Source organism: Mercenaria mercenaria, chromosome 7 (genome assembly GCF_021730395.1).
Source record: "Mercenaria mercenaria strain notata chromosome 7, MADL_Memer_1, whole genome shotgun sequence".
In the NCBI taxonomy this organism is placed as follows: Eukaryota; Metazoa; Mollusca; class Bivalvia; order Venerida; family Veneridae; genus Mercenaria; species Mercenaria mercenaria.
In genome coordinates this window covers 428,655-439,126 of record NC_069367.1, presented here as the reverse complement: position 1 = coordinate 439,126, position 10,472 = coordinate 428,655, and the positions used below count along the sequence as shown (strand labels likewise).

At 35.2% G+C, this 10,472-nt stretch overlaps 2 protein-coding genes across 2 annotated transcripts; both read left to right on the top strand.

Moving 5' to 3' along the window:
• The first annotated feature begins 999 nt into the window (after positions 1-999).
• LOC123555596 (BTB and MATH domain-containing protein 38-like) lies at positions 1,000-4,546 on the top strand. The gene is made up of 2 exons (XM_053548955.1): positions 1,000-1,364; positions 3,381-4,546. The coding sequence occupies exons 1-2, from the start codon at positions 1,082-1,084 to the stop codon at positions 3,476-3,478; spliced, it is 381 nt and encodes a 126-aa protein (XP_053404930.1). The 5' UTR covers positions 1,000-1,081; the 3' UTR covers positions 3,479-4,546.
• Positions 4,547-5,260: 714 nt separating this feature from the next.
• Positions 5,261-9,471, top strand: LOC123555593 (uncharacterized). Its single transcript, XM_045346190.2, has 2 exons — positions 5,261-5,713; positions 8,752-9,471. Exons 1-2 carry the CDS (start codon positions 5,434-5,436, stop codon positions 9,198-9,200), a joined length of 729 nt encoding a protein of 242 aa, XP_045202125.2. The 5' UTR covers positions 5,261-5,433; the 3' UTR covers positions 9,201-9,471.
• Positions 9,472-10,472: the final 1,001 nt, after the last annotated feature.

The window sequence follows — 10,472 nt, the reverse complement described above, 5'->3', positions numbered from 1 at the left end:
CAAATTGTTACAAAAAGAAGTCTTTCTTTACAACTTAGCGCCACCTCTGAAGTATCTTTAGCTCTTTCTTCGACTCACCTAATTGGCACCAAAAGCAAGTGGAGCCTTTATTCTTCAAAACACCCAGACCCTAAACACCTCCCCCAGCCACAACCCCCCGATACACTTCTACACAGACCCTCGGTTATTTATTTTAATTTCTATTCATATTCCTTTCTTTTTCAATAATTATTCTTTGTGTTTCTTTTTATTGTTTCAGTACACCCTACCCTTTCTCACACAATAACATAAGGTCAAAGATCTGTATTTTTCTACCGCATTGACTGCTTTCGGTAAGCTTATACAACATGCTACTTTACTTGACTAAACCTTTATCTCAATATGCGCTTTTATTTATAATCATATATATATTTTTAGTACAACAAGTTCCTAAAACATGTTTGAGAAAAAAAAAACAAATTTAAATAAAGTACAGAGTACTTTTATATTTACATTTGCATGTCCGTGTCCGTGATAAATGTCTAATAGGAAACTAAATTGCATGTACTGTGTTTCAGAAAAAATCACGTTATCAGTGCTATACTTGGGCTTAAATTTAGATATGTATCAATTAAATTACCACGCTATGTTTATGATTCAAAATTGTCTACCCTATGCTAATGTAAAAGCCTTGAATAAAGAGATAAAATCTAAAACAAAACCTAAAGATAGAAATATATTATATAAAGATTCGGGTTTGTATTCTTTTTTTTTTTTTTTTTTTTTTTTTTTTTTTTTTTTTTTTTTGTTCAAGTAAAATGATTAATAGTAGTGGTTGAATATAAATGGGATTAAACGTGAAATATCGACCAGATGCACGCAACTATCAATAGATAAGCCAACATATATAATTTGTACACCCGCAACACAAATGTATTTGAAAAAAAACTTAAGAATGAATTGTATAAGTAGAGTAAATATAAAGTGGAGATAACATAGTTCATGTCCTATTTTTAACAACTTTAAAATTGACATTGAAATACACAACTTGTGTTCATTTTGGATATAGTCATTACACAAGGTTCGTCTTTTTTATTTCAACATGAGTTCTGAAAAAGCTCGCGCAAATTCAAAAGTAGAGAGTCCAAGCCCTTTCACAGAAGGTGGGAAATGTTTTGATGAAGTACAGTTTATATTCGATGATCAGCAAAATCTTGTTGTGTCTCAAAACTTTTTGATATTGGCATCGCCGGTTTTCGAGGCTATGTTCAAGAGTGATTTCAAAGAAAAACAAACAATGACAGTGCACCTAAAAGGAAAAATATATGAAGACTTTTTGGAGTTTCTGATGTGCATTCACCCGGGAGGTAAAACCACGGTAACAAGTAAGTGTAAATTTTGACTGAATTTCTGTTTTAAACGTAGGATAACAATGTTTCTTCATTGATCAGAGCATCGGACATTACCTTGGCAATCGGATAATCCGATTGTGTTAAACTGGTTTATTTGCTTAATATACTACGAATAATCATTTTTATTTGAATTATGCAATAAGACATTTTTAATTCATGTCCGTGTAACTAAAATATCTAGGACGAAGGACATGCTTTCTCCTACCAAGGACTTATTATCTTCTGATTTACTAAGATACTAAGTCCTACATAGAAGATAGTATGTCTTATGTTGGAGATACTAAGTCCTACGTAAGAGACAGTATATCCTCTGTATGAGATATCATTTATTGAGACAATAATAATGGTTGGATCGCTGTAAAGTGGTTCACATGTACAGTTATTTGAGGAAAGGAACAAAAAAGAAGGAATTGTCTGAATAGTATTTAATTCGATGCTTTTATTTTGTTCTGGCAAAGCTGAAGTTTTACACTGATTGACAGGAGTACATTGTTTAATTTGTTTGTGTTTCTAAGCAACCTTTTGCGCAGTGGCCCGTCCGTTGCTTACAGATTCTGATTTTCGTAAAATATCAGTTGAATGAACTTCACACGGTACTGAACTCTTCGTGTTAATGGAAACAAATTAACAAATTTTGAACATGTTTTAGTCAATGAAATACAAATTGGTCGTTTTAGCTCACCTGAGCCAAAGGCTCATGACGAGCTTTTTTGACCGCTCAATGTCCGCCATCCGTCGTGCGATGTGCGTCCGTCAACAATTTCTAAAAAAAAATCTTCTTCTGCAAAACATTTTGGCAGATTTACACCTTACTTCACAGGAATGATCCTTTGGTGGCCGCCTTTCAAAACTGCTCAAGGAAATGAATTCCGCTCAGAACTCTGGTTGCCACGTCAACCGAAAAGACAAAATAAAATAAATCATCTTGTCCAAAACCGCAAGGCGTAGAGCCTGGTTATTTGGCATGTGACATCATCTAATGGTCGTCCATTAAGATTGTTCAAATTATGCCTGAAATCACAATACGTCGTTGATACTTGGTATGTAGCATTGCCTTGTGGTCCTCTACTTAGTATGTTCAAATTATTACCCTTGGGTGAAAAGAGGCCCTGCCCCGGGGATCCCAAGTTTTACATAGACTTATATATAGGAAAAATAATCTTCTTGTCTGAAACTGCAAGGCCTAGGCTTATGATATGGGGTCCCAAGTTTTACACAGATTTTCCTAGGAAAAGACTTGAAAATCTTCTTGCCTGAAACTGCAAGTTCAAATTTTTGATATTTGGTATGTTGCATTGCCTAGTGGACTTCTACCGAAATTCCCTGGGATGAAAAGAAGCCCTGCCCTTAGGGTCCCAAGATAAATCATAGGAAAGCCTTGTCAGTATTCTTAAACCAAATTTTCTACTTGATCTTCATAAAACTCTATTTCACAATAGTTTTTTCTATGAAATCTATGACAAAGTTTGAAATCGGGCTACTTAAGGTCAAAATTTCACTATGTGAAATAATAGAAACTAAAAGTTAACACTGTAGAGGTCACATCTTGTACCTGATCTTCATAAAACTTTATCAGAATGTTTGTCTCTGTGAAATCTAGGTCAGGCTTGGTACTGGATTTCCTAAGGTCAAAAACGAGGTAAGAAGGTCAAATCCTAGGAAATTAACTTGTTTACATTCCAAAGGCCGAGTTTTCTACCCGATTTTTCGGAGACCTGGTCAGAATGTTTGTCTGTTTAAATTTGGGACAAATTTATGACTGGGTCACTTGGGTAAAAATAAACTGGGTTGCTAAGTCAAATCAACTAGGTTGCTACGTCAAACCAACGTAAAGTTGGTAAATCATGTACCTGTTTGTTTTAAGGAGATCTAGGTCAAATTAAATACTAGGTTATTTGGGGTAACAACTAGGTCAGGTGAGTGATACCTGGCCTTCGGGGCCCTCTTGTTATTACTAAATATTTCCTTTTCAACGTTTATTTCTTCTAGCGTCTAATGTCCTTCGTATTTCCCCCATTGCTGAAGAGTATCAAGTTGCACGTGTCATTCACAAATGTACAAAATGTATGAAAACATGGTTGATCTAAAGACTGCAAAAGAAGAACACTCTATTGAAGACCGCGTTTTACCAGCCAGAAATTGCTTAAAAATACTGGAAACAGCGGTATTACTTAATTATGACGAGTTGATAGCACATGCTGTCCAAGTCATTGCTAGATTTGGACACAGGATTTATTACGAATCTTATCAACCAGATACTTTATCTAAAAGTACTTTGGAAGAAACATTATGTACTGATGGGGAAAATGTTACGGCCGCAGATGTCATAAAAGGATGTAGATAATTGTTTAAAAGTCTTCCTGAACATATTAGATGTGAAATTCTGTAGCACAGACTGGCCTATTATCCGGACAATAATATGAAATAAAGTGACAACTTATTACAACAGCTTGTTGTAATAACTGTATTCAAATACTTTATGTTCAAATGTGAAGTCAGTCAACGTACGTAGTACATAGACAAAATTTTGTACAAAATATTTGACAACAGACTATAGTGTAATGAGTCTCATGGTACTCTTTTCAATGGAAACAACTTGAGAAAAAACTCTGATGGAAAAATATCTTCAGCAGTTGTTATTATGCGTTCCCGGATCTCCCTATCAAACGTTGTTCGCTGTATATGTGAAAGACACTAGAGATGACAGTCATTTAATGAGTAAAACTGCAAGGAAATGGCGATTTGTGTGTTACGAAAACCGAAAACAAATAAAAACTCACATGCCTAAACTCTCCCTGATTAAAATGTACATACGTACTTCGACAGAATATAAGTATCCTCTGCTACCCTTTATTCAACTGTTGGTTTCCAACACGCTGTCAGTGCAAAACGATTTAAAAAACTTTAAACTTAAATTTCAATGCATGTTTAGATAGTAACCTTTTCTTCGGATAATAAAGAAGAATTTGAACCATGATATATGTACATATGTATCAAGGTTAGGTGCGTAATACTATGTTCATGTCATATTTGTTAACAGTAACTTAAATATCTTTGCACTGGATTGTGTTTTTCAGATAGAAAGTAAAGACAGCATGTATATGTGCTCTCTTGTCTTTACTTACACGAATTGAATGTAAAATGTATGGCAATAATTAAATACAATTTAAAAATATGTTGTTTTGTTACTTTTAACCATTGAAGATTATGTAAAACAATGTAAATGTAGTATTAAAATTTATGTTTTTCATTTAAAACGTTTACATGTCATTATGTCAATAGGGAACTTCAGCTATCATCGCGGAAATAGATAACCATAACTATGAAAATTGCACTAAAATACGAAATGGGTAAAATGTAGTTCAAACATGAAATAAAAAAAAACGGTTTTGTCTGTTTTATGTGTTAAATCAGAATTACATTTATCTTTCACTCGTGAACACCATATAATTATCTTACATTTTCACTAGATCCAATTGCATCTGGTGTTCATTCGGTTAGACACCACCCCTCGCGCCTCTAAAAACGCCTTTTCTTGTATTGCATTAATCTATATTAACCGCATGCTGACAGCTCTGTTCATTATAGTGCATAGATACTTGCTCACCTTAGTAATGAATATATCAAATACCTTTTTTGTACAAACTTTGGTTTGAGGTAAATATCTGACACTGCGAAACAAGCAGATACCAAATATTTGTAAAGAGCCATGCACTGTCTTTGTTGTGTAGCTTACATTTATCGTTCATATCTTTAGCAAACTATCATATTTCTTCTTAGCATTAAAATGTCGACAGTAATTGTATACTCTGATTTACAACTACCAGCTGATATTAGATAAAAATATTGATTTTGTGTATTTAGGTTCATGTATTAGTAATATTCTGCAGTGGTTAAGTTAAATCATAGTTATTTCAAATCATTACCGGATTTGGCAAAGTCAAATATAAGTATTTGCATAAAGCAGGGACAGTTTAACAAGTTTCTGAAAAAGGAAAGGATTTACACAGTAAAAGCATTCAGCAACAAAACTTTTGTTAAAATGAGTACTTCAAACGATACACAAACTACAGAGGAGTGTCCGAAACCATTTACAGAAGGTGGAAAATGTTTAGATGAAGTGCGATTGGTATTCGATGACCAACAAGAACTCTTTGTTTCACAAAACTTTCTAATTTTGTCTTCACCGGTTTTCGAGGCTATGTTTAAAAACGAGTTCAAAGAAAAACAGTCAAAGACAGTCAACTTAACAGGGAAAAACTACGCAGACTTTCTGGAATTTCTTATGTGCATCCATCCGGGTTTTTTAAATCCGATAACAGGTAACAGTTTTATAAAACAGAAGTGTATTGTCATGTACAGACTGGTATGTTTATTAACCTTATTTATAGACGATTTCTGCAGTTTCTATTTCTTTAAAAAAAAAGTCTTCTTTTTTTTTCAATTTTCCTAACGTTTTTCTCATTTGCTTACCTTAACAAATTTATTCAAAATATTTGATAGGATTGTATCAGATTTGTTCTTAACAAATATTTTTTTGGGGGGCCGGGGGGATGAAAATTGAACACCGTCCCTTAAATATCATATTACTGAAAATATCATTTTTTGTCGAGCCCTCTTGCGGATGCGAAGACAAAGTTGTCCAAATGGCTGTTCGGTGTATGTGCGTGTGTGCGTGCGTCCGTGCGGATTTGTTTTTCCGGACCATAACTTTGACATGCATGGAGCAATCCTGTTTGTATTTGGCATGAATGTTAACCTCAGTGAGACGGAGTGTCGTGCGCAAATCCCAGGTTCCTATCTCAAAGGTCAAAGTCACAACTACAGGTCAAAGGTCAAATTCAAAAATGACTTTGTCCGGAGCATTTCTTCTTCATGTATGGAGGGATTTTGATGTAACTTGGCACAATTGTTCACCATCATGAGACGGAGTGTCGTGCGCAAGAACCAGGTCCCTAGGTCTAAGGTCAAGGTCGCACTTAGAGGTCAAAGGATACAAGAATAACAACTTTGTCCGGAGCATTTCTTCTTCATGCATAGAGGGATTTTGATGTTGCATGGCACAAATGTTCACCATCCTGAGAGGGATTGTCATGCGCAAGAACCAGGTCCCTAGGTCAAGGTCACACTTTGAGGTCAAAAGTCAGACATAAGAATGACTTTGTCTGGAGCATTTCTTTTTGATGCATAGAGGGATTTTGATGTAACTTGGCACAACTGTTCATCACCATGAGACGGAGTGTCATGCGCAAGATCCTAGAATTACTTCCCTTTCTTGTTACTATAAATAGCTTATATTCGTAACTTTTTTATTACTGGTCGTAGGGAAAAATCAAGTTCACTTTTCTGTAGTACAACATGGATGTTACATCCAATTTTCAAGTGAATTTTGACCTATCTCTACTGGTGAGGATTTTTGTGTGGACTTAGATTTTTTTTTTTTTTTTTTTTTAAGATTTATGTCCCTTTTGTTGTTACTTTAAATAACTTATATTGTAACTTTTTGCAATCTGTTTTTTTTATTTGGCATAAATGTTTGCCTCAATGAGACAGGGAGTGTCATGTGCAACTCCCAGTCCTTTTGACAGCTGGCGGGCTCGACATTTTGCCCGTGGGCATCTAGTTTTAATAAATGCTTGCTTTTTTCAATTGCTTCATAGATTGTTTCTTCAAAATAAGACTTGTCAATTGAATGAATATTAATGTCGAAAAAGGGGCATAATTTTGTAAAATTGCAAAACAGGGTTATGGAATCTGTACAGTGCATATCAGTTCATGACAGTGGACAATTCTGTGAAGTTTCAATCAATTCTAATTAGTGACTACTGAGATACCAGCTTGCATACAAAAACTTCGAAAGTCGAAAAAGGAGCATAATTTTGTAAAAATGCGAAGAAGAGTTATGGAACCTACGCATTGCATGTCAGATCGTCACAGTGATTATGTGTGTGAAGTTTCAATCCATTCCCATTAGTAGGTACTGAGATACCAGCTTACATACAAAAACTTAACCAAAAACAGCTAAGTCAAACAAGTGTGCCAAACTGTCGCAAAATACGCCCGTCATCGAACTGTGTTAAAATTCAAGAGCAATAATCTATGAGTGTCTGGGGCGATTTGGATGGTAATCGAACTTGGCCGAGATGTTATGCCCACAAACATTGTCACCAAGTTTAATGAAGATCGGATGAAAACTGTTTGACTTAAAGGGCGAACAAGGCTAATTTCGTAGTTTCTAGAGTAATTCAAGGGCCATACTCCAAGAGTGCCTCGGGCTATTTGGCTGGTTATCGAACTTGGCCAAGATATTATGCCCCAAAACATTGTCAGCAAGTTTGGTGAACTTCAAGATCGAATGAAAACTGTTTGTCTAAGAGAGAAGATAAGGCTAAATTTGCAGTTTTTCGAGTAATTCAAAGGCCATAATCCAAGAGTGCCTGGGGCAATGTTGCTGGTTATGGAACTTGGCCCAGATATTATGCCAGCAAACATTGTCAGCAAGTTTTGGTGAAGATCGTATAAAAACTGTCCGACTTAGAGAGCGGACAAGGCTAAATTCGAGCATTTCAAGGGCCATAATCCAAGAGTGTCTGGGGCGATTTGGCTGGATATCAAACATTGTCAGCAAGTTTGGTGAAGATCGAATGAAAACAGTTCGACTTAGAAACGGACGCGTGTTTGGACGCCGACTGCCCGCCCACCGCCCGACACGGGTATTCACATAATACGCTCCGCTCTTTCATAGACGGGCGTATGAAAAGGGGCATAATTTTGTAAAAATGCAAGGTAGAGTTATGGACCTATGCACTGCATGTCAGATCATCACAGTGAACGAGTGTGTGAAGTTTCAATTCATTCCCATTAGTGGGTACTGAGATACCAGCTTAACCAAAAAATTCTCAGTCAAAAAAGGTTTTGTAAAAAAGCAAAAGAGAGATATGGAACCTGTGAATGTAAGTCAGTTTATCACAACAAAAAAACCTTTGAGCATTTAAAATCTATGCAATGAACAGGGTAATCAAAGGCTCCTCTTTTATAATAAGTACGGCTGTCATTATTTCAAGATTTTTTCTGAAGACTAGTAATAATGATAATTAGTAAAATACAAAATTTAATCATCAAAACTAAAACAATGTATTACTTTCACTTATTTTATTCAATGAGTATAAGAAGTTATGAAACAAATACAACATGCAGTGTACTTAAATTTATGTTATTTTAGCGTGCATTCATGTACGACACGAGTAATAAGAACATTATAGCACGTGAATTATCATACGCAGTATATCAATGACATATAGACCCGTTCTTCTTACTATTTTTATATTATTAATCAATTCGAAATTACGTTGTCTTTTAGAATCCAATGTTCTGCGCATTGCACCAATAGCTGAAGAATATCAAGTTGCCTCTATTGTTACAAGTTGTAAATCACTGATGAAAAACTGGTTAGACAAAGAATTACAAGTGGCAAAACGAAGCAGCACTTCCACTTTGGAACATGTTGTTCCTGCTAGACAGTGTCTAACTATTCTCACTACAGCTTTGTCGCTCAACTACGAGACCGAAACAGCCTATGCTGTCGACACCATTGCGAAGCTTCCTCACAGAATTTACTATGGATCATATCGACCAGACACTATAAACTCAAATTACCTTGATTATACGAGAAAAGTAAATGGAGTGGATGTCAAAGTCAGAGAAATAATAGCTGAATGTAGACAGTTATTCTTAAAGCTACATGCACAGCTTAGATGTGAAATATTGTCAAAACGACTGGCTCTATATCCAGGCAATGAGGTCATGTAGAAGAATTATGGTATACAGGTGCAATTAAAACGGGACAAATTACTTCTAACTTTACGAGACACGGAATTTTGCAAAAGCGAAATAATGCGTAGCGTAATCATTATGATAGAACACGTAAGTTAAAAGATTGACTAAAACAACTGACTAGTTTTGTGAATAGAAATTCTGGTTACAAGGTATATAACCTTAAATTAAATTCATTTCCATCAGTTCATTCACTGGGCGATAATTTCTATACTATTATTAGGCAAAATAAAGTTTACATTCTCAATGTTTTCAATTTTATTTCTAGATACATTGTACATGTGTACATTGCTTTATCCAAAGTGGGATATTCTGATTTTTCTATGAATATAGAAACAAATGGATTCCCAACGTCATTTATAGAAATTTTATAGCAATGTTTTTAAGTTTATAAAAGTATCCTATCAAATAACGTCTAGAAAAATGGTTAATGAAGCCGAGTACATTCCAGTCTTTCATAAAACCATACAACGAGACAGAAACAAGAGCTATCACAGAAACTGCTATATGTATGTTATACAGCAATATCCAGGCCACCAAAAATCATCCCAAAACTCGAATTTCGCACAGGTCCCGACCTGGAGAAATATTACAATTTTAAAGAGTAATATTCCTGAGGCACATATATTGGCCTAGTCATCGACGTCTTGTCTGTAAAGTTATTCGCGGCTAATTTTGATAATTAGACTACTACTTCGAGTTGTTGGACAGGCATGAGATAGCTATTACTCTATAAATCTGGAAACAAAGTAAGTGAGAACAAGTATAAAGTCAGAGCAGCTAAATCATTTTTAATCTTATAACGGAAAGCTGCAACACAAAAAAAAATTCCCCCGTCAGTAATGTTCAGAATATAGGAGAGAAGCATCACGAAGTCTCACACATGTCTTTTCGACATGTTCATAGAAATCATTGGCATATCTATTCTTACTAGTTATATTACCATATGCGATTGAAGGTGTAATCAATAATTTATTCTAAAAACAATAACAAAGATCAAAAAAGGAAAAGTAAAGTTCCTAGCAAGCAGTCCCCTCAGAAAAACCAAAACCATAAATAAATGTGTATAGATGTATGTACATGAATTTCATACATCAAGCAAAACATATACAAGGCGCAGGCGGAACAAAAGTTTCAAGTAACACAGTGTGTCGTCGCCTTGGAACTGTCAGTAGCAGAAACACAACTGGTCAGTTCAAACCGTTAATAGTTCTCCCAACCTCACTTTTAAGTCCCACTCGGGAATGG

What these genes read in the sequence shown, in the direction of transcription:
- LOC123555596 (XM_053548955.1), top strand. Translation starts at nt 1,082, where the DNA reads ATGAGTTCTGAAAAAGCTCGCGCAAATTCAAAAGTAGAGAGTCCAAGC. An exon ending in AGGTAAAACCACGGTAACAA is followed by an intron (nt 1,365 to 3,380) that starts GTAAGTGTAAAT and finishes TATTTCTTCTAG; the next exon opens with CGTCTAATGTCCTTCGTATT.
- LOC123555593 (XM_045346190.2), top strand. Translation starts at nt 5,434, where the DNA reads ATGAGTACTTCAAACGATACACAAACTACAGAGGAGTGTCCGAAACCA. An exon ending in TTTTTTAAATCCGATAACAG is followed by an intron (nt 5,714 to 8,751) that starts GTAACAGTTTTA and finishes GTTGTCTTTTAG; the next exon opens with AATCCAATGTTCTGCGCATT.